The 25,136-nt window shown below is 54.7% G+C and overlaps 1 protein-coding gene across 7 annotated transcripts in view; it reads right to left on the bottom strand.

Annotated features, from left to right (window-relative positions):
- Positions 1 to 25,136, bottom strand: part of KMT2D (lysine methyltransferase 2D) — a 40,859-nt gene that overhangs the window by 5,402 nt on the left and 10,321 nt on the right. The window contains exons 12-51 of one of the 7 annotated variants that reach the window (XM_045830174.1): positions 23,974 to 25,082; positions 23,403 to 23,516; positions 22,952 to 23,062; positions 22,244 to 22,348; positions 21,226 to 21,407; positions 20,882 to 21,046; positions 20,680 to 20,789; positions 20,532 to 20,579; positions 19,662 to 19,883; positions 19,318 to 19,437; positions 19,115 to 19,228; positions 18,766 to 18,896; positions 18,526 to 18,673; positions 18,260 to 18,325; positions 17,975 to 18,085; positions 17,645 to 17,782; positions 17,462 to 17,546; positions 16,974 to 17,215; positions 16,802 to 16,875; positions 16,542 to 16,592; positions 14,609 to 16,423; positions 14,323 to 14,505; positions 14,108 to 14,244; positions 12,021 to 13,882; positions 9,654 to 9,777; positions 9,445 to 9,529; positions 9,274 to 9,355; positions 8,932 to 9,164; positions 6,079 to 8,832; positions 5,802 to 5,942; positions 5,512 to 5,679; positions 5,194 to 5,353; positions 4,233 to 4,308; positions 3,869 to 4,044; positions 3,640 to 3,770; positions 2,839 to 2,971; positions 2,634 to 2,761; positions 1,351 to 2,491; positions 344 to 480; positions 121 to 251 (exon numbers count right to left, since the gene is read on the bottom strand). In XM_045830174.1, the coding sequence (XP_045686130.1) occupies positions 121 to 251; positions 344 to 480; positions 1,351 to 2,491; positions 2,634 to 2,761; positions 2,839 to 2,971; positions 3,640 to 3,770; positions 3,869 to 4,044; positions 4,233 to 4,308; positions 5,194 to 5,353; positions 5,512 to 5,679; positions 5,802 to 5,942; positions 6,079 to 8,832; positions 8,932 to 9,164; positions 9,274 to 9,355; positions 9,445 to 9,529; positions 9,654 to 9,777; positions 12,021 to 13,882; positions 14,108 to 14,244; positions 14,323 to 14,505; positions 14,609 to 16,423; positions 16,542 to 16,592; positions 16,802 to 16,875; positions 16,974 to 17,215; positions 17,462 to 17,546; positions 17,645 to 17,782; positions 17,975 to 18,085; positions 18,260 to 18,325; positions 18,526 to 18,673; positions 18,766 to 18,896; positions 19,115 to 19,228; positions 19,318 to 19,437; positions 19,662 to 19,883; positions 20,532 to 20,579; positions 20,680 to 20,789; positions 20,882 to 21,046; positions 21,226 to 21,407; positions 22,244 to 22,348; positions 22,952 to 23,062; positions 23,403 to 23,516; positions 23,974 to 25,082 (13,243 nt within the window). The remainder of the gene's footprint in view (positions 1 to 120; positions 252 to 343; positions 481 to 1,350; positions 2,492 to 2,633; positions 2,762 to 2,838; positions 2,972 to 3,639; positions 3,771 to 3,868; positions 4,045 to 4,232; positions 4,309 to 5,193; positions 5,354 to 5,511; positions 5,680 to 5,801; positions 5,943 to 6,078; positions 8,833 to 8,931; positions 9,165 to 9,273; positions 9,356 to 9,444; positions 9,530 to 9,653; positions 9,778 to 12,020; positions 13,883 to 14,107; positions 14,245 to 14,322; positions 14,506 to 14,608; positions 16,424 to 16,541; positions 16,593 to 16,801; positions 16,876 to 16,973; positions 17,216 to 17,461; positions 17,547 to 17,644; positions 17,783 to 17,974; positions 18,086 to 18,259; positions 18,326 to 18,525; positions 18,674 to 18,765; positions 18,897 to 19,114; positions 19,229 to 19,317; positions 19,438 to 19,661; positions 19,884 to 20,531; positions 20,580 to 20,679; positions 20,790 to 20,881; positions 21,047 to 21,225; positions 21,408 to 22,243; positions 22,349 to 22,951; positions 23,063 to 23,402; positions 23,517 to 23,973; positions 25,083 to 25,136) is intronic. The other 6 variants (XM_045830177.1, XM_045830181.1, XM_045830179.1 and 3 more) reach the window with 6 other exon arrangements.

The raw sequence follows: 25,136 nt of genomic DNA, 5'->3' as shown, positions 1-25,136 counted from the left end.
AGAGTAAACCCCCAGTTTCTACAAAGGAGTTCTAATCTGTAATCTCAAACCCTCAAATGGCCGGAGGGTCCCCACCAACCCCCACACCCACATCCCTTGGCCCCAGCCCTGCAAGCTCACCGTTTGTAGTGTGTGAGGATTTTAGGCTCTGATCGGGCACAACCGGTAGGGTTGATCATGAGTGGCAGCTCCATTAGGGGGTGGCGTCCATAGCGGAATAAATAGTTTTGACAGCTCTCCACTCCAGGCAGCTGTGGGCACAGGTCATGCTCACTTTAGCCTGAGCACTTCTGGAGGTAGGACCGAAGTTCTCAGTGCCCATTGGCCCCCAGCCCCTCCTTACTGATTCGGCTATGCGCAGCACAGCGTGCACCGTCAGCCCAAAGAGCTCCTCGCCTTTCAGGTACTCAGGGAAGAGCCGCAGCATGTCGGCCTCTTTCCTCATGGCAGCCACCGGCTCGATGATGCGATTCCACACAGCTAAAAGGCAAGGAAAGGGAGGAAACCTTAGAGGGAACTGCTGTGCAGTAAGCCCAGCCCTCACCTTGATCTGGAGCTACAGTTGTTTCCTGCAGCCTGCACACCTCCCTGTCACTCATGGCCTCTCAGTCCCACTCTCCCTCCACAAGCCACACTTCCCACCTCATGGGGCATCAGAATGCCTTGAGACACAGAAACATGAATCAGGTCCAGGAGTCCTGGCATAGGTCATGGGCCTTGCAGAGAGCCAGAACAGGCATGCTTTGACGTTGGGAAGACTTGGGTTCAGGTTCTAGTATTCACCATGGGACCTTAAGCCAAATATTCAAATCTCTCTAAGATTCAGTTCTTTATGTATAAACTGGGCAAAATACTACTACTTACCTCAGAGGGCTGTGGGAACAAAATAATCTATATAACTCACTTAGCTTAGTTTGTGGCACACTTCTAAATGTTCGCTAAAAGGTAACTGCTCTTAGTGTTATTTTTATCATTAACACTAAAACTAAGATCAAAAGAATATTGTCCAGAAAAAAAGCAACCAAAGGGAACACACAGTTAGGATCAGGTTGGGTGAGCCAGATGATAAGGTCTCAGGACTGTACCCTTTTGTTCCACTGAGGAAAGGAAAAGGAGCCAGAATGAAGTTAGACAGACAAAATCTCTTCAATTACAAGGGAACTTAAGGTGAGTAAGAGAGGCTAAGACACTTTTTCTGGGGATCTTCAAGAGACCTCTGCCTACCCAAGGTGGAGGAAGGAAGATCACTCACAAAGACCCTGCAGGCCCAATGTCAAAAAACTTCGTATAAGTGGTTCCGAGAGAAACTCACCCAACCCCACATTAGTGTTTCCAGAGCCCAGTGCTCACCCTGGGGAGAGGCGTCGATGAAGACCAGGTCCTCCAGGCCCTGCTCGATAACTTTGATTACGAACTCTGGCCGTCCGTTGTTCTCACCAATAGAACAGCGATAGCAGCAGCGGCGGTTGTTGGTGCGGAGGCTCCAGTAGATGCGTGTGGCCTCGTAGCCCACGGGATAAAGAGCAGTGGCACTGTGGAAGTCGGCCATCTGGTGAGGAAGCAGCTGTCCAATGGCATGGAACACAAGGCCCCCCACCCGGAACATGTGCAGGCGCTCTCCGCGCTGGATGATGCTAGCGATTTGCTTCACCTCATCCCGCTCGATGTAGACCCGTCGGAAGACAGCAAAAGAGCTCAGCTCTTGCTCACAGGGCCCTTTGATCTTATGCATTGGACACAGCATAGTCTTGTCCTTAAAGAACATGCACTTGGCGCGGATGGCGCAGGCAAAATGGTAGACATTGGGACAACGCATGCGATTGCAGCTGCTGGTGGCACCGGTACGCTGGCACAAGGAGCACTTGGTTAGTAGTCCTCGGTGCAGGGCCACCTCCACGTTCATCAGTGCCCCACCCTGGGTCTCATAGACCTCCGTGGACCACAGTGCACAGTTCAGGTGCACCCACAGGTCCAGGTCCAGGTTCAGCAAGCGCGCGGGCCCATCGGTGGCCCCATCACCCTCCTCGTGACAGAAGCAGCAGCGCCGCATGTCCCGAGGCACCTTGTCAGGTCGCAGGGCCGTGCCAAACTGTTCCATAAACTCTGCCACTTCCCGCTCATCCTCCTGCTGCCCACCACCCTTCTGGATGGTCAGCAGCAGCCGCAGCCGCTTCCAGCGCACTCCTTTCCACTTCTTGAGCCGAGGGGGTCGGGAATCTTCACCTTCTTCAGGGGGCCGGGCTCGGGGCTTGGGCCGGGCAGATTCAGGGGATGAGGCCAGGGGCAGAGGTGAGGGGACTGGCAGCTCAACTAAAGGTTCAGCTGGGAGTTCAACTAGAGGTTCAGCAGGCGGGCTGGCAGGAGAGGGTGCCAAGGGGGATGGAGGAGGGGAGGGTTCTTCAGGAGGTGGGGCCGAGAGCTGTCGAACGTCCAGGTTAGAGACATTGTAGGTGTAGCTGTGTTGGGTGGGTGGCTCTGGGGCAGGGCTCTCCTATGGGAGAGGGGCACAAGCCCTGTATGGTTAGTGCCAGCCCCTCACTTACCCCCCCGCCCCAAGATCCCACTCTCCCAAAACTCTCTCTGCTTTCCCCGCCCTGCCCACAGACATAATCCCTTTTCTCTCCCAAACCCACCTGTTTCAGGAGGCTCAAGATGTCTAGCTGGCTCTTGAGAGTATAGCCAGGCAACACTGCATCGAACTGCTTCAGCCAGTCAGGGCCAGCTTCTGGGTTCTTGCCTCCCAGACCCTTCTCCTTCCCACCTGCAGGAAGGAAGGGTTAGAGTCTCCTGCCAGAATCATCCCCCTTAGGTCCCGAGGTGTTCTCCTGCCACACTCACCAGGGCCCTCAGCTTCCCCCTTCTTAGGCTCAATGCCTGCCCGGGCAGGGCTCTCTGGGAACAGCACCTCATAGGAGTTGGGGATCTTCATGCTTAGCAGCTCTGCCACGGCCACCATCACACCATTCAGGTTCTGCCAGGGGGTGGGGGGAAGAGCTGTGTTGGCAGGGTGTGCAGAGGGAACACTACCACCAGCTTGGTGGGGACAAGGACACCTAGAACACAACTCTCCAAGCGGCTGGTCAGTCCAGCCCCTGTGCCGCCCAGCTCTTCTCGTGCTTGCTTTATAGTGGTCTTGCCCAAAGTGCTGTGAGCATTAAGAGGAGCTCCACAAAAAGGGGCCTGTGGCAACTAAGTTTAGAAAATGATACACACTGTACCCACAACCTGAGAGATCAGCTACACATTAGCAAATTAAAGAAACTGAGGGGGTCTGGTAGTAAGGAGCCTTGCTTTGTTGTTTTAACTGGGACTTCCCATTTTCTTTGACAACAAAATACTTAAAATTTAAGGAAAAAAAACAACAACAATTTCACCGAATGTGACGGGGACATGCTGTCTGGTCGCATTATATATTCTCCTTATTTGTTGACTTATGTCTTTACCACAGGACTGTGAACCTCCTGAAGGCAGGGACTCCTCACACACCACATACTCTAATCCCACAGCCACTCGCCCAGGATTTCACACACAACAGACCCTCAGTACACAGTTCTGAATGACTGTATTTATCCAGACTAGCTGCAGGGACCGCCTTCTGATTGGTATCCACCAGGCCTCCGAGGCACCCCCAGGACACACCTTTGCTGCAGCAGCAGAGACCGTCAGCATGACTGACACCTCACTTCCTTTGCCCTTTTCCCAAGTTGTGGCAGGCAGTTTCCCAGGGGCCTCCAGGTCCAAGGCCCCATAAGGTTTGGTATCTGGGAAGACTAAATGAGAAAGAGGGACTTGTGTGAGCCCCAGCTGCCCCTCTGCCCCAGCTCTGACAACCCGGCCCAGCCTGGTCCATGTTCAGGGCAGCCCCTACCTGGAATGCTGGCCCGAGGAATGATGGGGATGACAGGGGAGAGAGCCCGGTCTTCCTGCTCCCATCGGCCTGAGCCCAGCTGAGGGAAACGAGGTGCCTCCTCCCCCAGGATGCTCTCAGGGGATGAAGCTGGCACAATGCTGTCAGGAGAATCACTGTCCTCATCGCTCTCCATCCTGTGGACCAAAAGCAGACATTTGTTGCTACAGCCCTGCAGACCCTCAACATCCCCCCACCCACCCACCTCCAATGTAGAGATAGTAGATATGCAGCCTTACTTAAAATCTGCCATTGGCCAAAGGAAAAATGATACAACCCATCCCCTATCCTCATTCCTCATCCCCATTTCCAGCCCAATCCCTACCTGACATCCTCAGTCTGATTGTGAGGGGGTGTAGGCAAGGCGGCCAGCAGGTCTAGACTCTTCACCTCTGAAGCATCTGAGGGGTAGGTGGGGAGAAGAAAAGTCAGGCTGAGGGTGGCCAGAGCTGATGGTGTTTTCTCCACCACATTTCAGGCATAACTAGTGTAAGTAAGATTTAGCTTAGCTATCACGACCACTGTCTACACATCCACCCATCTACCAGTTTGGAGCGGATGAACTGTATCTGAGCATTTCCAATGTGCCAGGCCCTGGGCTTTTGGTATACTATTTCAACAACTCCTGCCCTGACTGGTGTGGCTCAGTGGGCTGGGCACTATTCTGTAAGCCAAAAGGTCATTGCTGTTTTGATTCCCAATTGGGGCACATGTCTGGGTTGCTGGCCAGGTCCCTAGCTGAGGGTATGTAAGAGGCAACTGACTGATGTTTCTCTCTTGCACATCGATGTTTCTCCCCCCCACTTTCTCCCTCCCATCCCCCCTCTCTAAAAATAAATAAAATCATAAAAAATAAATCTAACAAGTCCTTTAGGCGAGTATTATAATACCTATTCTACAGTGAGGAAACTCGGGCTCACACAAGTCAATCAAGTTACTGGGCTACAGTAATAAGGTCACATGAACACAGGAACCAGGATTCGTATCAAGGTCTGACAGTAGTTCCATACCCACTAACGCAGTTTGTCATAAACAAAAGTTTCATTAACATGGTCCCTCTCATCCGCCTCCTTCGCTACCTTGGCTCTAGATTCCAGATGCCCATCCTGGTTCCCAAAAAATCAGTCCTGAAGAGGCCCCTTCTATCTCAGGTACCTGTCATGTGTGGACACATGGCGCCATGCAGCCATTCCTATCTCACACTGTAGGACAGGGCACAATGATGGGCTCGCACCCCAGCCACTAATAACCTCCTAGAGGAGAGGCCCACTCTGCTCCTTACTTACCCTTCAGCGTCCCTTCAGTATCTCGAGCAGAGGCAGTATCCTTGGGGTGCTCCCCCAGCTCTTCGGATGGAGTGACACCATTCACCATCTTCTGCTGCACCGATGGGGGTGGGGTGGGGGGCAGCGACGAGGGTGGTGTCGGCGGGTTACTCAGGTTATTCTGGGGGTGGGGTGGGGTGTTGTGTGCAAGAAGGCATAGGGAGACTGACATAATCTCCAGGCCCCACACTACATCAGCAACTCCCTCAAGTCTTCCACCCCCACCCCTTACCTCCCCAAAGACCTCATTATCCCCAAAAGATATTGCCATTTTCTGACCTTGGTAAGCAGCTGGGAATAGTAGTCAGGGCCAGTGGGAAGCACCCCACTTCCAAAGGCCCCCTTCAGCTGGCACTGCCCATTGATTGGGCAGCCACTGCCGAAAGGAGCAAAGAGGCTAAAATTGGCAGTGATGGTAGGCTCCGTTAGGGGCAGCAGGGACAGCTCCTAGGAGGGGCAAGATGACAAGGTTGGAAAACTGCAGTATGTACATCTCTATCACTGCACAGCTGGGGGCCAGGGTGCCCCCATCCTGGGTTGGGACCAGGGGACTGGCTCCTGTGGGTCACCTGTTTTAGCTGTTTCAGCAAGGCCTCGCTGGCCCTGACCCCGTCCTCCTTCCGCAGCTTCTTTCGGGAGCTCACCAACCTGTCGCTTGCCTTCTGCACCCGCTTGGGCTTCGGTGTCATAGGCTTCCTGGCTGCTGTATCCTAAGCAAGATAAAGCCCCAGTGAAGACTGCTGTCCTCCTCAGAGCCCTCACCTCTTCTATTTGACCAAGAGCTGCTCACTCTGCCCCATGTTCCAGGCCCCACCCTACCTGCTCCACACTAGCTAGAGTACTCACCTCCTTATTGCTCGGGGTACCCTGTAGTTTCTGCTCCAGCCCAGCCAGCTTGCTGTCAATGTGCCCGTTGATCTCCGCTCGCAGCCCCTCAGGCCCCCGCCCAGTGCTGAGTTGCACATTCTTTGCCCGTAGAAGCTTCTGCAAGAGCAGATGCCCAGCCTCTGAGCGGGGGCCTGCCAGCAGAAGGTGGTTGCTGGTACCTGGTGCCCCTATTGGTTCCCCGTTGGCCTCCCTCTTCACCACCTGGGCTCCCAGGGCACACGGCTCTTCCCGAGGCTCTTGCTTGATGCTGAGATGGGATGGCTCTGGCACCACCTGCCCATTCACCTGCTCCAGATGCCCAGGTACCAGGCTGCTCTGCTCCGGCTTCTGGGCTTCTGCTGGGTTCTCTGGGGGATCCCAAGGTCCCAGCCCCTTGCCAAAGAAGGTCTCTGCAAGCTGGGCGGCAGCAGGTGAGACCCTCCCAGGAGGCAGCTCCAAGGGTGGCCCCTGGGGTTTTGGGGTCCCTGGTTGGGTAGGAGGGAGCTGGGCCTCAGAGGGGAGCTGGGAGCTGGGAGATGGTAATTGTGAAGAAGGTCTCTTTGGCTCTTGTGGGCTGGATGGTGGAGGTGTGGGATGGACAGGACCAAGGACTGGTCCAGTTGATAAGGCTCCTTGTGGGGCAGGGAGCCGGGGTGGGCCCTGAGGTCGAAGCCCTGCCCCTAACTCCTGGAGGGGACCTGTCTGTGATCCAGAGAAGCCCCCAAGTTGGGGCTGACGGCCTAGGAGGCCCTGGAGGGAAGAGGGCTGGGTCCCAGGATCCTGATAGGGTGGGGTCTGGCGTACTGCCTGACTCTGCTGTAGCTGCCGCTGCATAAGGAGTGCCTGTAGCTGCTGCTGCTGCTGAGGACTCAAGTGCCGCAACTGTGGGTTTTTAGCCAAAACTCCTTGGAGCTGTGCTCGAAGCTGACCCACTGTGGGCATGACTCCAGCCCCAGGCAGGCCCTGCCCAGATTGGGGGACAGATCCTGGTTTGGCAGACTGTGGCCCTGCATTATTCTGCAAGGGCCGCTCTAGTCCAAGGGGCTGTTGGGAGCCCAGAAGGTTCTGAGTCATGGGCCCAGGCTGCTCTCCTAAGGAAACAGAGGATTGAGCCAGCAGGTGTGGCATAGAAGAGGCCTCTGAAGATGATCCACTGTTTGGTTGCCCTTGGTTTCCCACACCTGTTGTGTGGAGTAAGTTAACTTGCTGTTGCTGCTGTCCTGGGAGCCTCAGAGGTGGCTGCAGAGGCACAGAGTTGGGTTGGGGCTGGGGTTGGGGCTGGACAAGCAGGAGTTGTGAGTCCCCAGAGAGTGAAGGCTTTACTTCCCCTGGTTCAGCAGCCACTGCCTCAGGTACAGTCCCTATTGCTCCTGGCCCTCCCTGATGTGTGGAGGGCCCCTCAGTGGCCTCTGGAGGAAGAGCAGTCTCTACAATGCTTTGTTCCTTGCCTGTTAGGAGGAGGGTTGGGCCCAGGGCTCCAGGGCTAGAAAAGTGTTGCAGAGGCTTGGCTTGCATTCCAGGACCAACTGTCACCTGTTGCTGCTGTTGCTGAGGAGACAGTAAAGTTCGACTCGGGTTTAAGAGGCCTATCTGCTGCTGTTGCTGCTGCTGTTGTAGCTGTTGCTGCTGTTGTAGCTGTTGCTGCTGCTGCTGTTGTAGCTGTTGCTGCTGTTGTAAATGTTGCTGCTGCTGTTGTAGCTGCTGCTGCTGCAGCTGCTGTTGTTGCTGTTGTAGCTGCTGCTGCTGCTGCTGTAGCTGCTGCTGTAGTTGCTGTTGCTGTAAGGCCATTGGCTGACCGCTAAGTTTGGGCTGCCCACTATGTGGCAAGAGACCCTGCTGAAGATGAGAAAGCCCTGCCATGGATCCCTGTTGTTGGTGCTGCTGCTGCTGCTGGGCTGTGACCAGCCGGTGTCCCATAGGGCCCTGACTCTGCTGTGCCAGCTGAGGTGAATTCGGCACCCGGGACTGGGTCAGAAGCACCTGTCTGTGAGGACCCTGGGGGCCCAAAGCTCCAGGGTGCTGCTGCTGCTGCTGCTGCTGCAACACTGCCACCTGGGCAGGGCCCAGCATGCCCTGGGGCCCCTGAGGTGGTTGAGGGGACAACTGCTGGACCAAGAGGCCCTGATGGCTGCTGGAAGGCAGGAGCCCCTGAGGCTTGGCACCCAGAGCCTGGTTTGCCTGTACCCCTGGGCCCTGCTGCTGTTGCTGCTGGATGGCCACCTGTCCTAGGAGGTGCTGCTGCTGCTGCTGCTGCTGTTGCAGTTTCTGAGCAAGCTGCATGCGCTGCTGCTGTAGCTGCAGCTGCCTTTCCTGCAAAAGCCTCGAATCAGTTCCCAGGCCACGAAGAGCAAGGTTGCCAGGGAAAAAGCCCCCTGAGGGGCCCGCTAGGGGCCCAGCCCCGCCAGAATGTTGCTGTTGTTGCTGTTGGGCCAGGGTCGTGTTAAGGAAGGGCCCACCAGGCTGTCCAGGCAGTGCCATGCCCCCTGGGGGCAGGCGAAGACCTGCAGCTTGCCCACTAGGGGGTCCCTGTGGTGGCTGTAGCGCATGGCCAGGGAGCAGCTGACCAGGGAGCTTGGTGAGTAGCCGAGGACTCTGGGAAGGGCTAAGGGCCAGCACGGCTGAGTGTTGTTGCTGCTGCTGTTGCTGCTGCTGCTGCTGCTGCTGTTGCTGCTGCTGTTGCTTATTCCGATATTCTGCCATGAGATTTGTGTGCTCCTTCTGCTGCTTCCGGACCTAACAGACAGGGGTTGGGGACATCAGCTTTGAGCCAGCCCACCCATGCCATCCCTCTTCCAGGCCCCTAGTTACTAGGCTGAAGCCTGCTTTCCCCACCTGATCTAGCTGTTTCTGGATCTTGCTCTGCTGCTCCGTAACGAGCTTGAGCTTCTCAGCATCAGCCTCTGGGAACTCCCGGCCAGCCTTTTTGGCAGTACGCTGCTTGGCACACAGAGCTTTCCGGGACTTGCGGTGCACACCAATCTGCTCCTCTAGCACCTTCAGCTGCATCTGTAAGAGCTGTTGAGTATGGAACAGCCACTCCTCATACTGTCGCTGGTCAGCCTCATCTAGAAAAGAAAGCTGGGTGTCAGGACCTACAAACAGTGATCTCAATTCCTCTTCCCTTGCCTACCCCAAGCTGCTTTCTTGTAGGCTCCACCCCATCCCCATACTCACTGATCACTCCCTGGGCAAAAGTGGGTGGATTGGGACGAGCCTGGGAGGGATCACTGGCATTCCGCTCCTGCAATGACAGAGACTGCTAAAAGGTCATTGTTCCACACCTGCCCCTAAGAAGGGTAGCTTTAAGCACGGGACACAAGTTTTTACTCCCATCTGACCACTTACCTGGCCACTCCCAGCTGCTACATGGTTCTGCAGATCGCTGCCAGTACCCCCTGAGAGCCTCTGGGCTAGCAAGGACACTTGCTGCCTAGAGTTTGCCAAGACAAGAGGATGTGTTGGTAATGGGGAAAGTTGAAAGGCAAAGAGGTGGCAAAGTAGGGATGGAGATCAGGAAAGAGAAAGGAAAGGGCCAACTCCCATCGAAGTCTTACCTGTTCATACCAGGTGCCACTCCAATGCTGCCCTGTGCCATTACCTTCTTGATGCCTTTCAAAGCTACCATCTTGGCCTTGGCAATGGGATCAATGATATCTTCTGCCGCAAATTTGTCCAGGTCTGGAGAGAGGAAGACCAAGGGAGCTGGGCATATGGGTCAATGCTCCATTCTATGCCTGCTACTCCTTGCAACACCTTGACCTCTACGAAGCCAAGCAAAAGTATGGCATATGGCATGATGGAAAGGCCAGTGGACTAGGAGTCAGGCAGCCTTGGTAACTCAGGTCTGTTACGCACAGGACATGTAGTCCTGTTTTTACTTGTTCTTAGTAAATATTTGTTAAGCCAATCTATCAATGTTATGTCACCTGTTTGAGCCTCAGTTTACTCGTTTACTTGGTAAAGATCATGACTCCCTACTACCTCATGGAGCTGCTGAGATCACATATGACGAGAAAGTAAGTGAAGCTGACCCTTGAACAACATGGGTTTGAACCAGAGGTCCAATTAAATGCAGATTTTTTCAGTAACTAATGAAAACATATTTTTTTTCTTTATGATTTTCTCAATAACATTTTCTTTGTAAGAGTACATTCCAGAATATGTGTGAATTGACTGTTTATGTTAATAGGTAAGGCTTCTGGCCAACAGTAGGCTATTAGCAGTTAAACTTTGTGGGGAATTAAAAGTTATGAGGGGTGGAACCAAAAATACCCAGAATTTATTTATTAAAAATTGTGTATTTATTCTCACATTTAAACTTCAGTCACCTTCAAAGTACTCTCCACTTGATGCAATATACCTATCAAGACTTTTCCCCTCTGCTCAAAACACTTTTTGAGCTCGTCAATTCTGATACCTTTTAGTGCTGCTGCCATTTTTTGTTTCAACTCTTCCACGTGGCAAAACGTTTCCCTTTGAGGACTTTTATCATCCAGGGAAACAAAAAACAAAGTTGCTCAGGGAGAGACAGGGTGAATAGGGAGGGTGTGGCACAGGGGTCATGCTGCTTTTGGTCAAAACTGCTCAACACTCAGTGCAGTGTAGGCAGGTGCGCTTGTAAATCACCCACCATGAAATGGGCTAAAGCATTCAAAGAGCCTTCAAAAAATAATTCACTGAGGCCAAACACAGACTCTCACAATAACGCCACCTGGTACCCTGATATAGACAGGTTCCTAGAATGCTCACCTAGTGAGGGAAGCCTGGGGCACCTGTCCTCTAAAGACAATTCCGTTTTGGGGGTCCTCCCTTGTACATGTAGATATAATTACCTGGGGGTCAGCACCTCTAACTTCACAATGTTCAAGGATTAACTGTACATGTTATGACTTAGAAAGCATTCTTCAAAAATACTGTTCTTACAGCAACTAGTACAGCCCCAGAACCCAAGATGCAGGCCCTGTGACAAAGCCCTTGAGGCCAGGGCTGTCATGGGACCAAAATGGACCACCTGCAGCCCACTCACCTGCCTGTCCAGGATGCTGAATGAAAAAGGAGAAATAAGCAACCACCAAAAACTTCAATCTTTCTAAAACCATGCACATTGTATATTCCTCCACCACTCAGAAAACTTAACTGACTGCCCACTTTTTAAAGGACTAACCAAACTCCCTCCCCTGGTCTTGTGAGGCAGTAATACAGTTAGGATCAGAGAATCAGGGTTCAAACTCTAGCTGTCAGTTGTGTGATACTGGGCAAGTTTTCAACTCCACGCCTCAGTTTCCTTTTTTATAATCAAAGATAATAGCAGTACCTGTTCAGTGAGTTTATGATTAGATAATAAATGTAAAGCATTTGGCATACTAACTATAACCAGTAATTACTCAATAAACACCATTATAATCTGAGGTCATCTTCAATCTGGCCCCCTTTCTTACCCCTCCAGAATTATGGTAGTACCTACTCACTTCCCTCTACACAAAGTCTACTCCAGCCCAACCATTTCACCTAGTCTCCAAATACCTCTCACTGGCTTTCCTACCAATAAGGTCCCTGTTGTTCCAGCGTCAACTGTGCTCAAGTCTTTTCACCTACCTGGAGTACTTTCTCTTGTACCACTTCTATCCAAGTCCTAATCTTCCAGTCTCACGATAGCTACAAAGCCTTTGCTAATCACGCTTCACGCATTCATCCCATCCATTCACTCAAACATCTGAATGTCTATTACTTGCCAGGCAATGCTCCTCTCTTCTTAAAAGCTACAGTGCTTCCACCTACACTACTAGTGTGGTAACTAGTCAAACCTTTGTGTCCCATCTCCCTTAATTATGAATTATCTTAGGTCTGCAGTCTCAGTATCCATTTGTTGGTGATAGTGATCACCCTTGAGTTATTAAACCAGTTCCCCCAGCGGAGGTTACCTGTATCTGGGAAGAAGCTGTTAGCCAGCTGCTGCTGCATCGCCAACTGCTGGGGTTTCATGCACATGGAGGGTGGCATGCCACCCACAGGCTTCTGTGCCAGCACTGGCTGTGGGCCCTGCTGGGGCACCAAGGCTGCCTGCCCTCCATGCTGCCCACTTAGCATATGCCCTTGGTTGGACACCATGGCCATGGGTGGGGCCAGGCGCTGCTGAAGGGCATGAGCTGGTGGCTGGGTGGGCATCAGTGGTTGGGCCAAGCCTGGTTGTCGGGAACCTCCAAGTCCCAGAGCAAGCTGTTGCTGGGGCCCAGCCAAACTGGAAGAGCCTTCATGCGGCAAGGACATGGCCTGGGCAGGGCCTGGTGTGGACAGTAGAGAGTGCTGCTGTTGCTGCTGCTGCTGGGCAGGCTGCAGCTGTGCTGAAAGCTGCTGCTTCTTCTGCAGCTCCTTCTTCTCATGCTCCAACAGGTCCTCAATGAGCAGGGGTAACTCGCTGGCTACCAGTGAGCTCTCCATCTTGTCCAGCTCATCCCCAGATGCCGCATGGCCACTGGGCAAGGTCAGGGCCCCACTCTCTATCTCAAACTTTTCCAGCAGGGAGGACCCTCCTGGGCCACTCAGTGGGCTAGCGGTTAGCAGGTGAGCTGGTGGACCTCCTGTGGCTCCAAAGGGGCTCTTTTCAGCTGTGTGCCCACTGCTGGAAAAGGGTCCTGTGCCCATCCGTGTGTCCCGGCTGCCCATCACACTCTGCCCCGGCTTCAGCCCCAGGCCTAGGGAAGTGGTAGCAGATGTTGGCTCCACCTTGGGGGTGGTGATGGTGAACTGGCAAGGGGAAGGGTGGCGCCCACTCTCCTCCACCTTAGGCTTCACCTCAGGGAGCACTGGTGCCAGACGGGGCTCAGAGGCATCAGCAGCAGGGGGAGGGCGCTCCTCTGGGCCCAGAACCCCTGGCTCTACCCCCTGCAACAAGGCCTCTCGTTCAGCCTTTTCATTGGCTGACTCCACCAGCCTCAGGTGCTCATTGAAGATGTCCTTTTTGTCCCCAGTGTCCAACTCAGGGTCAGTATAGGCCAGGAGGTCAAACTCATCCCCATTGAGCAGGTCATCCAGGTGGGGATCATTGGTCTCCAGGTTTTCCAGGGTGCCCAGCTCATCATCTCCCTTGGCCACATCCACACCCAGGCCCAAGTGAGCAAGCTCCTCATCATCCTCTAGGGCCTTGTGGGCATCAAAGTCATCATCCAGCTCAGGGTCCTCACAGGGCAACTTCCCAGCTTCCAAGGCCAGAGGAAGGGGGCGGCTAAGCTCAGTGTTCGAGGGGGGCCGGCTGACAAGCTCCAGGCCAGTGGGCAGGGTGGGAGCCTTGGTGTGGGCTGCTGGATGGAGGCTATTGTTCAGTTCAGTGGGAGCTGAGGGTTTCTGTGGGGGAAGGCCTGATACCGCCAGACCACGAAGCCCTTCAGGAGCCAGTCGGTGGGAGTCCTCACTTACAGGGTAAAAACGGGGTCTCTGAGGGGGGCCCTGACCAGGAAACGGAGTCCCCCCAGGTCCCAGTCCTTTCTGTACATTGTGCCGCAACTCAATGAACTGGGCAGGGCCAGCTGGACCAGGCACTGGCTCACCAGGGCCAGACAGACGGGTGGGAAGTCCTGCCAAGGGGGAACCTAGGGCTTGGCGGCCAAGTTCAGGCCCAGGAGTTGATGGAAAGCGAGCAGACATGGCAAGTCTCATGGAGTTTGCTGCTGCTGCTTGCTGCTGCTGCTGCTGCTGCCACAGGTGTTGCTGCTGCTGCTGCTGTAAGGGCAGGGACCCAGGATAGGGTGCTCGCTGATAGAAGGCTTGGGAGCCTCCCACCAGTTGCCTGGAAAAATACACAGTAGTCAGTAAGATGACATCAAGGTAAAGAAGATCTAGAACATGGGCCTAGGGCAGTAGAAAAGGGTAGAATTAATGTGGCAAGGGGGAAGGAATAGAAAAAAAGAGTAAACGAGACAGGAGAAGGATTGAACAGATGGGTAAATCAGAGTACACAAAGGTGACGAAGTCTGTTCCCTTTTTACTCCTAGCAACCCCCCTGGAGCCTCACCGGCTATTCACATCCATAGAGGAAGGGGTGGCTGGTGGAGGTGGCCGGGAGAGTCGGTCGTCACTGGGGAAAGCCCCTGGCCCTAGGATGGGGCCACCCAGCTTGTTTGGGGGCAGCCCTATAAGGCTGCTCTTATCCTAGGAGAGAAAAAGGCAGATGAAGGCAAGGATACACCTTCAGTATTCTTGCCCATCATACCTTGCCACCCTATCTACCTGGGTCCCAGTGAAGGGGGTCTGGCCTCGACTCAGCTGCTCAAAGGCAGGGCTGCTGGGCTCAGCACCCCAGCTGCCTGGGGCCCCCACTGCTCCTGCAGCTGCTGCAGCTGTTTCCTTCTCTTGCCGCAGGGTGTTGCGCTGGATCTGCTGCCGAATCAGCAGCTCTCGTAGTCGCTGGCGCTGTGCAGAGAACAGAAGAGGGCTAAGTCTGTCCTACTCCAATTGAAGGGACAGCACAGGGACCATGGAGATGTAGGGACTCAGCTCCACAATGTCAACTCACCTGCCGTTGCTTCTCCAGCTCTGTCTGGCTGAGGCTGGAGATGCCTGGGTCCTGGGTACCTGGAAGTTCAGGTGCCGCCAAAGAGCTGGCCATTCCAGCCCCTGGGTCTTCTCGCTTATCGACTGGAGAGGTGATGCCAACCCGCTGTGAGGCTCCGTGGGGTGGATAGGAGAGGGATCCATCGGGTGCGGGTGGTGGTAGAACTGACGGGGGGCGTAGCGGGGACAGCCCATAGCCCTCTCCTGTGGACCCGGTGTTGGGTCCCAGGGGGCTACCCGATGGGTGGAAGTTTCCTGTGGCTACTGAGTAGTTTGTGCTTTGAGGCTTGCCCAAAGTAGGGCCAGGCCCAAAATGGCTGTTGATCCCATGGGGTGGAGGGAGACCAGGCTGAGGGACAGACGGCTTTAGGGAAGAAGGCTCCCCTACTGCCTGAGGGAAAGTGAAACGCATGGGAGAGGGGGTGCCCACAAATGCACCCGTCCCAGGGGAACGGGCGAAATTGGAGGGCTGCCCACTTGGGACCTTGGCATGGAGCTCACCTGCCGGCCCTGAGGGCAGGGCTGCTGGGAAGCCTCCAGCCCCCAGTGGAGTATGGGCTAGAGGCCCAGACTTAAAGGCAACTTCAGGGGGCTGGGGTCGGGGTGGCTTATGCAGTGGGGCAAATGGGTCACGGGACTGAGGGCGAGAGGGTGGGCGGGAATAAGGGTCAGGGGACTGGAAGCGAGGGGTCACAGGGGATGGGCAGAAAGCCTCAGCAGACAGAGGACGGGGTGTCAATGGGGACTGGGAGCTGGACTGGGACTGGGGACTGGCAGGCACTCGGGAGAAAGGGTCAGAGGGCAGTGATCGAGGGGGTAGGGCACAGCAGCTCTCAGGAGGTGGGGGTTGGGGCCGAGGGGTCAATGGGGGCTGAGCATAAGGGTCAGGGTAGGAGCCAGGGCGAAAGATATCTGAGTGGCTAGGGGGAGAAGGGGCCAAAGCCTGAGCAGGGGATGGCTCCTGAGGCCTTAGGCCCAAGCCCGGGCTCTGGGGCTCTACCTGAGATGCCCGAGGGGTCAGGGGGGCTTTGAAGACATCAGGTGCCTTTAACTCCAGGCTGCCCAGGTGGGGGCCTGAGGAGGGTGAGTCAACAAAGCCCAGGTTTGGGGCCACATAGCTAGGAGAGGATGCCCCAAGCTCTTCCTTCTTCACCTCCAGGGCTTTCCGAGACTCCCCAAAAGGCGGGGGTGACAGCAGGGGCTCAGAAGCCTTGCCACCCCCTACCCCAGGGCTCTCAGGCACGGCCAGGTTGTCCAGTGAGGGGCAACGGGGTTTGAGAAAGGGATCGGGTGTCGAGGCCTGGTGCCGGGGAGTGCTGGGAGGGGTGGTGTGGAATTCCCCTGGCTGGCCAGTCCCAGGACGAGATGAGGCACCCAGCGTTGGGGGCTGCACGGGGGCCCCAGTTGGACTAGGAAAGGGAGGATAAGTGGGTGGTGCCGTGGGGAAGCGGGGCTCCAGAGTGTAGGCAGGGGCCAGTCCAAAGGGGTCCTGCGAAGGCACTTGGGCAGGCACCTGGGGTGGGAGCTTGAGGAACAGCTCACCGGGCGAGTCGGGGCCGGGCACCGTGCCCGCCGGCGGCTTCAGGAACCCATCCGCAGAGGTAGACAAGCCGGCGGGGGTAGTGGGGCTGCCAATGAAAATGGTGGGGGCCGCAGCAGGGGGCGGACTGCCCAGTGCCCCTGGCTGGGGGGGAATGCGGAGATGTAGGGCCGGTCGGTCAGTCTTACGGGCCATGTCGCCCACCTTGGTCTGTTTGCTGATCTGGCTCTCCGCCTGCTGCGGGAGGAGACCAGGCACAGAGCAGTCAGACTGTTGTGCACAGGCCCTACACCCCGCCCTCGAAGAGGCCACCCGCCACGGGCATCGGCATGCAGCCCAGTGGGGCCCCACTCACCTTTTGCACCTTGTTGATGCGGTGAGCTGCCCGGTTATCTTTGGCCTTTTGCTGAAGGACAGAAGACAAAGCCTCAGACCTAGGGCTCGGTCTCATGCCCAGGCCCCATCCATCGTATCACTCACACTCCCTACCCAAAAACCGATCCCTTCTGGCCCAGCTGCTTCGGGAGTGGGAAAGGGAAAGAACTGAAGTGAATTTCTCCCAAAACAGGCTCCCCCCTCAGTTCCCATGCTGATCCAGGTTTCCTTCTGTCTCACCAGGTAGGGGGCTTTGTCAGCAGCTGGAACTTTTCTCCAGAGCTTCATTATTTGTTTGCAACGGCTAGACCAGTCTGGAAGGCAGAGGCATTGCATTAGGAGACTTGACAGGTGTCCCCTGCACCCACCATGTTACCGGTTGTTGTCTTCCATGCCCTTGTTCCACAGGTACCTGGGTAATCTTGCTTGAGATTGGGAAAGTTAATGTTGGCATAGAGCACAGGTGAGATGGTGGAGAGTTGGCCCAACTCCTCGTCCTTCTCCCAGCGCTGAAGACTCCGCTGGTTATAGGAGAGCCCATCGCCCTCACCCTCCGTGGTGGGTGTAGTAGGGGTGGAGGGCGTAGTGCCCCCTGAGCCTGTCCAGGGGCTGTCTGGTTCACCAGGTTCCGGGCTAAAGAAGCCCCCGCGCTCCCTGGGGCGCAGGGGCAAAGAGTCACAGGGGGCAGGGATGCCACATCCCACCCCAGACAAACTGCCCAGAAGCACCAGGCCAGTGCCCTGCCTGGACAGAGGAGGGCCACCAAGATGGCGGAGAGGAGCAAGGGGACGTATTGGTACAGCAGCACCCAGAAGTCCGAGGTTCCCTCCCTTGGCATGGGCCCAACTGGAGGGAAGGGACAATGGGGATAGCCCACAAAGGTTAAGCATAGATACCAACCTAGAATCCAAGAATGGGGACTGGCAGAGGCCCGGGTAGGAGTCCATTGGGCTGCTGGAGGGGAGATTGCCCAAAGGGAGTCCACCTGTAAGAGGCACAGGATCAGAAAAAGGGAGCAGGAGGCCCATCCTGGGAGCAAGCTTGGCCATACCTGCCCACCAGTCTTCAAACCACCCATATCACCTTGAAGAAAGGGCCTCTGCAGCGGTGTACGGCTGCCATCTAGGCCAGGGGTTCCACAACCCAGAGGCTGCTCTCGTTCAGAACCCAGAACATCCTTAAATAGCTGCTGCAAGTCCTTGGATTCCATCTTGGGCAGCTCTGTGGGGGATTGATGAAGGATGATGCTGAGGCAGACTGGGGATTTGAAGGAGCACCACACATCTACAAACAATCATGGCTGGGGAAGCTGCCCAGAACTCCCCACTGTACAGATCAGAGTCCCACACGCAGGACCTTCTCCTTCTCCCATGGAAGACCGTTATAAATGAAAAGTGCAGATCACAGCCTCACCTTCTGTGGGTATCCTGTCTAAGTCAGAGCTAAGCATCCCTTCTCCAGGGGTGCTTGGTTTCTCGGGGTCACTGGGCACTGGGGATGCCTTCACGCCCCCATCCTCAGGACCTGCAGTGGCCAGGAGAAACCCATGAGTCAAGGCCAGCATGGAGGTACCACACGGACCAAACCAAACCATGGCATGGAACAGTTTCCAGTCTGCAACCCTGATGGTGCTCAGGGGCAGAACAGGTTGACAGAGGCAAAACCAAGCTCTGACAAAGTCCCCCCAACAGCCCTCACCTGGTGTATCAGCCTTGCCTTCAGGGCCACGGGATTCTTCATCTGCAACCTCTGCACCATCATCTCCTATAAGCAACAATTGCTACTCCAATCAGAGATTCCCTACCTCTGACATTCAGAATGGGTCCCCAGCTCAACAGGCGTGGGCCTTTGGCCTACCCTCATTTCCTAGAGACCACCTCACTCCCCACCAAATTCCCTTGCCAGCTGCTGAGCACAGAGGAAAGTTGGGTCCCTTCAGAGCACCTGCCCCCCACACGACTGACCTTTCTGTAAGGTGGGGAGCTCCTTCCTATCTGAGCCTCCATCCCCCTTGACTTTTGGGGTTCCTAGTGCAAAGCTTGGACGGCCCACTCCAACTGCAAAAAGGGCTTTCCGGCTCAGATCGAGCAGCTCCTTCCCAAAGAAGGCCTCCTGTGGGAAAGGCAGGGAGAAATGGGTTTCTTCATGTCCCGCAAGGCAGGCAGCCCCACCCCGTCCTGCACCCTGCAGAGCCTAAGGCCCACCTGCAGGTAAGCAGGAAACATGTCTTCTAGTTTGCTCTTCTTGCGCCCTCGCCTCTGCTGCTTCTTCTTCTCATCCACATCAGCTAAGCTCTGGTCTATAGAGCCCTCTGCTGGGAGGTCAGCAGGCATCACTAAGGACAGAATGGGAGGTGTTGGCTTCTCTGGGGACACTGACCATGTTGCTCCCAACTTGACCTAAGCATGTTTTTCTGCCTACTCTCTCTCCCGACACCAACTGGGCCCACCACCCTCTTAGCCCTTGGAGTGAGCCATCCCCCCAGGCCTCCCTGGCACTGCCCCGTAGGTCCTGTGATCCCCACCATCTCCCAGGCCCCGCAGGAGCCCTCACCCGTCTCACCCTCGTCGGGCTGCCCATCCCCACTCAACACCTCCGCCTGTGCAGCAGGCCCCTTTTTCACACGTGTGTGGGATTTCCGCTGTCGCACCATGAAACCACCAATGCCTACAAGGAGGCAGAGCTGAGGCTGAGAAGCCATTGGGGACTGGGTGAACCAACCCTTCCCCACCCCACTCCCCATCCCAGGGCCTCACCAGGCCTATAGGGTTTGCGTTTGCGTTTTTTGCTCTCCTCGGTCTCCTCCTTGCCAGGCTCCACATCAGGGCTGACGGGGCCTTCCAGTTTAATTTCGCACTCCATGTGCTCCACACCAGCTGCATATCCAAACAAAGCAGAGAGATGGAGGCAGAGCAGAAGCATGGGCCCTTTAACTTTGTTGTCCTGCCACCCAAGAACAGAGAGCCAAGTGCTCTGCCAGAGCCATTCGAACAAGACCAACAGTGGTTCAGAGTGACTAAGAGTGTGCTCCCATCCAACCTCCAGCTCTTACAGGCATGCTCCCACTACTCTGTCACTCCCTGATATTCTCCAGCCTAACCTTCACCCTTGAGCAGCTCATCGGTGTCCAGGTCCCCATCCTTCTTGTCATCAGGGCCGAGGGCATCTGAGGGCTCAGAACCTTCCAGCCCAGCCTCGCCTGGGAGGCCAAGCCGTCCTCGCCGCTGGCGCCGCTTGTGTAGGGGTGACATGGTAAGGTTACGCAGGACAGCCATGCCAGTTTCTGTCAGCCACACACCCTCGAAGCGAAAGTACTGGGGCTCTGCGTAAAGGGGAAGACCATGTGACCCCAGGGGAACCAGAACTCCAAGCTTCAGTCTAAGTCCACCTCTGGGACCAAAGCAGTAAGAGACAGACCAAAGTCCAGCCTGGGGCTTGAGGGGTGGAGAAGACAGGCCACCACTGGGGGCTAGCTAAGGCCCCAATTCTCCATCAATGACCCACGGGGACTAAGAGGCTGCTGCTGCAGAAACATGAATGACTTTGCTCATGATTAACCCTAGGTTCACTAAACACATTCTCTAACTATCTGGGGCTAGGAGTGCCCCCTATGTGCTGAATGCCAGCACAGAGCATCCCAGATACCACGAGCAATGCCTACATCATAATGGAAAAGGAGATGGCACCAGCCCCTTCCTGGAGAAACAGAACGGGCCCAGTGCTCTCTAGGGATGACATCCTGGCAACACAGAGGCCATATTTCCTGGTGGAAGGAACTCTGCTGGGGAAACCTGAGGCCTTGGTTGTAGTCATAACTTTGCCGCTAACCTACTGGGTGACCTTGGACAGGCTACTGAATCTCCCTGGCTCTAATGTTTCTTTCTCTTCAAATGAGATAAAGTTAGGGGGTTGGAGCTAGACTAGACAGTAAGCTCTCTCTGGCTTTGGCGCTCAGAGTTCTGTGACTCACCTGGCTCTTTCACCTTCATGGGCACCAACTCTGGAGGTGCAACAGGTGCTGTGGCAAGAAGGACAAACCAAGGCAGTCTGAGGCCCTGTCTCAAAGCAAGACACCCCAGCCTGACTCCTGCTCCCCATCCCCAGCACCTGGCACTCACCAGCAGGCTTTACCACGTAAGGCTGGCAGGAGACACAGTCAAAGCCCTCATCAGCTGCCTGCTCTACATCATCCTCCGTGAAGAGGCTCTCACAGCCGGCATGCATCCACCTGGGAGAAGGTACACATGAGGAGACAAACCCAGATAATGCAAAGCTGAAAACAAGGGAAGAAGCCAAACAAGGGGAAAGGGGCACCCTCACCGTTCACAGTGGCGACATTGGATCAGTAGGTCCTCTTCTACATACGGGGCATGACAGATAGGACAGGTCACCAGGCTGGCACAAGGTCCGCAGTGTGTGTAACTGTTTTGCCATTCACAGTGGAAGCCAGGGGAGGCGGCACCACACTGCATACAGGACACACACCTGGAGGGAGGAGAAAGACAGGTTCTCAGCCCCTAACCTACCCAAAGCATCCAGTGGTGTGCTCGCTGAGAACCACACAACCAGATGGCCTTCTAAATCCAGCCTGTCATGCACTTAACATCACATCCACTCTGACATCTCAGGCCCAGGGCCCCTCTGAAGATCATGGGTCTCCTTACCACTTGCACTTCCAGCCGCCCTTGGGCACGGTGAGCAGTGGGGGGTCCAGGCAGTACGTGTGGTAGCTAATGTCACAGTCATCACAGAGCAGCAGGCGTGAGGGGTCTGAGGCCTGGCCACACACCTCACACACGATGCACTCCACACAACGCCAGCCCTTTAGAAGCATCACCTTGGTGATCTGGTGCGGAGGATGGCAATTTTTCAGGATATGAGGCAGAGGAAAGGGCAGACTTATATGAATGGGGCTGGAGGACCCCAGTGCCCAGGCTAGACCTCCATTTGAGCACAGAGAGGCTGTGCGGAACACTCTCACCCCCCAAAATACAGGGTGAGGCAAAAGTAGGCTTATAGATGTGGGTACGTCCAACGGTTTATTCTTGTATTATTTGATTATTGTACTATTTTCCATACAAATGACTCTAAACATACTTTTGCCACGCCCTGTAGTGACTCTGAACTTAGGCCCCCAGGGATCTCTGCCATTCAGAAAACAGCCGCACCTTGTCACTGCCTCATTACGAGAACGGAATAGCAATCTTTCGCTAGTCAAGTCCCCAACAAACTCGTGGATAGACTGGGTTGTATTTCCCCCCATTTTTCTTGAACATTTAAAACCTGCTTCTGCTGCAAGTTGGGGAATGTTAGCATTGGACAAGTTCTAAGTTAACACTAATGAAAACACCAAACCAACTGATTGTGCTTGGGTCAAAAACACTGTCTTCTCTTTGTAGACCTTTGCTTATGATTTTCCTTTTACATTTTATCTCCAGACTCTATCGTGTTTTCTACTAGAAAAGTTCTCACAGTTTGTATGGCAGACTGAGTTATACCAGCAAGTCATGGTCTACCACCCAGAAACTATAAAAACCACCACTATTTCCAAAGTGTTTTTCCCCCAAGATGAGTCTGATGAATGACTTCCATCACCAACGGCCCCTTTAAGTAGTGTGGGGCCTAGAATAAGAAATAAGTGACCCCATTCCACACCTCAGGCCTGTAGGGCTGTGGACTCACCTTGCTGTTGACACAGTACGGGTGATAGCACTGAGAACACTGGGAACAGGCAAGGAGGTGGCCCTCGGCTCCCCGGCCAAAGCTACCACATACCACACACATGTCCTGGGGAAATACACAGAAATTCCAATGTCCATCCAGGTCTCCTCATCACACTCAGTCCTGACAACTGACTACAACTCTAATCTGAGGGAAGAAGTCAGGGAACCAAAGGCCCTGGCAGCACACTGCGAGCCACCACAGGACCCTTCCCCTTCCCAGCATGCCTTGCTCATCTGATCAGATAGTGTGAACTGAAACTGCCTGGTGTGGGTAAGTTAAGAAGTAAAGAGTAGACGGGTAAAGATTGGTCAGGCTTAGAGAGTAACATATGTGCCAGTGTTCTTTCAGCTTTGAGATTATTCAGGTGAGCACATACACAAGCTCCCCAGACTATAAGCTTCAACAGGGCAGAAACCATTCCTGCGTTTTCACTGCTATATCCCTAGCTCCTAGCTCAGTGCCAAACTCAGAGACACTCAAGAAAAATTTGATGGAGGAACAAACAAATGAACAATGTGATTCTGATTCACTGTTTTCTCATTAGCTGGGTAGAGGAGGAGATCCTTAGTTTCCTGTATCTGCTTTGCCCACCTAAATACATACACCCAACGTCAGTCTGCCAGGTCCCACTAATAAGAATGGGACTACATTTGTCACATATGGTACCTGCATTAGGACAAACTTGTCTGTATTGGAGAAGAGAACCACAGTATTTTGCATGGTGTCGTCATCATCGTCTTCTTCCTCCTTGCTGGGAGAGCTATCGATATCAGCAACCTTATAGGCAGAGAGTTGTGCAAAGTGAGGCAGCTAAACGTGCCCCAACTGAGCTGCTTTCCTCTTTGGTGTTGGGGGAAGGAGGTGTGAACCCCTGGCTAAATGAAGGCCAGGAGCCAGACTAAAAAGCAGAACACCCCAGCTCCCAAACTGGGCCTCAGCCCAACAGCAGAGATTTCAGAGAAGCCTGAGAGCCAAGTGGACAGAAGGAGCAGAGCCAGACAGGCCCGAGGCTAGCAGGCAGGCAGGTGAGCGTGCAGGGGACTGACAGGATTAAAGGGTGTTTAATCTTGAAGGGACCAGCTGAAGCATGTTTGGGGAATGGGAGGCCTCTCCTTACTACCAGAGTCTCAATGGAGGAAGTGGTTGATTTTAGCCGGGCCCGTCCTCTCCCACGTCCTCCATGTGCTCCTCCACGTGGCCGGCGTCTTCCTGGGAAACTACTGCTGCGACCCTGAATTAGGGAAGTGGATGATTACAGGGATAAGTAGAGGGCTAGTGTGTTAGCTTCACAGGCTTGGAGAGAAGAGAAGAGACTAATGGACAGAGCATGACAAGTAATAAAGGCCAAGAGTCCCAGGGAGGACAGAGGAAAAGCTAGCTCTCAGAAAGCAACAGGTAGGAAGTTCTTCTTCCCAGAAAAAGTGACCAAGTGGTACAATGACAAAAAACACTGGCGTTAAAGACCTGAGTTTCTAGTCCTGATTCTATCATTGAGTAACCATGAAGCTGGGCAAGTCACTTCCCACTCTATGTATCAACAATCTCCTTAATAAAGTAAGAGGATGGACTAAAGGATCTCTGAGAGTCTAGAATTCAATGAGCCAGATGGGAAGGAGCTAGTGACAAAGAACTGTACCTCTGATGTTAGCATGAAGTCGACCACATCCAGTGACCAAATAGCCCCTTACCTGTTTAATGCGGGAACGAGCTGGGGAGCTGCGTCGCCTCCCCTTGTCCCCCTCAGCTTTGCTTCCACCGACAGCTGTCCCAGTATCACACAACAGCGAGTCATCAGTCTCTGGCAGAGAGTCAGTACAGAGCCGAAGGGAGCCTTCATCTCGAGCTGGACTAACATCTGTAGATACCCCCAACTCCATAGATAAGGAGCCACCCCCCTCTGGGTCAGGAGAGCCCAGCATGGGCTCTGAACCAGGGAAACTGGCACTGGCATCGCCCTGGCTCAGATTGGAGATCTCATTAACGATGTCAGATTTGATGAGAGCGGGTGGGGTAGGGGCTACTGGTGCACGTGGCTCCTCTTGCTCTTCACAGGGCGAGCCCTGCCCTGTCTGCTTGCATTCTGGGCCATAGACCTCCATAGGGGTCACAGGAGCCAGCTCCTCAGGGTCCAGGAGCACAGGGGAACCTTTAAGTTCACTAGCCAAACTGCCAGGGGTCTGCCCAGCCTCTGGCTGGGAATCAGGAGTGTCAGTCCCATCCAGAGGGGCTGTGTCTTCCCCCAGGCCAGAGAAGTCATCCAGGGCTGGAGCAGGGCTGGGTGCAGGGCAGGAAAGGTTCTCCATGGGGGAGGGGAGAGGACTAGTAGGGCTGGGCTCCAAGGCTGGGCACTCAGGTTCAGAGACTTTCTCAGTCTCCATCTCAGGTGGCTCAGCCTCCTCTGAGACCTCCACTGCCTTCTCCATGGGACTCAGTGGGGAGGGAATAGACAATGGCAGAGCAGGAGGAGAGCACTGGGAAGAAGGAGAGTTCTGGGGAGGCAGGGTATGCTGGAGGAGTGGAGAACACCGAGGGGGAAGGGGCTCCATCAGGATGGGAGAGGCCAGCCCCATTGGGGAGCCTGGAGATGGGGGAAGGATCATAGGGGGCACAGGCTCAGGGTCGGTGCAGTTAGCTTCTGGTGGAGGGCTAATGGGTGTCTCTAGGATGGGGGCAGCCAATGGCGACTCAGGGTCACTGTCCCCTTTGGCACCAAAGGGGTACCCTAACTCCCCCAAAGGAGAGAGGGCCGGTGGGGCCACAGCTGTGATGATGGGTGAGAGCGGAGGAGGAAGAGGATCTAGAAAGAAAGAGAAAAAGGGAGGCTCTTAGACGTGCCATAAGAAATTAAGAC

The sequence above is a fragment of the Phyllostomus hastatus genome, unplaced genomic scaffold (assembly GCF_019186645.2).
Source record: "Phyllostomus hastatus isolate PE091 unplaced genomic scaffold, TTU_PhHast_1.1 phas_scaffold_93, whole genome shotgun sequence".
NCBI classification, from domain to species: Eukaryota; Metazoa; Chordata; class Mammalia; order Chiroptera; family Phyllostomidae; genus Phyllostomus; species Phyllostomus hastatus.
This window is presented reverse-complemented; position numbering and strand designations above follow the sequence as displayed.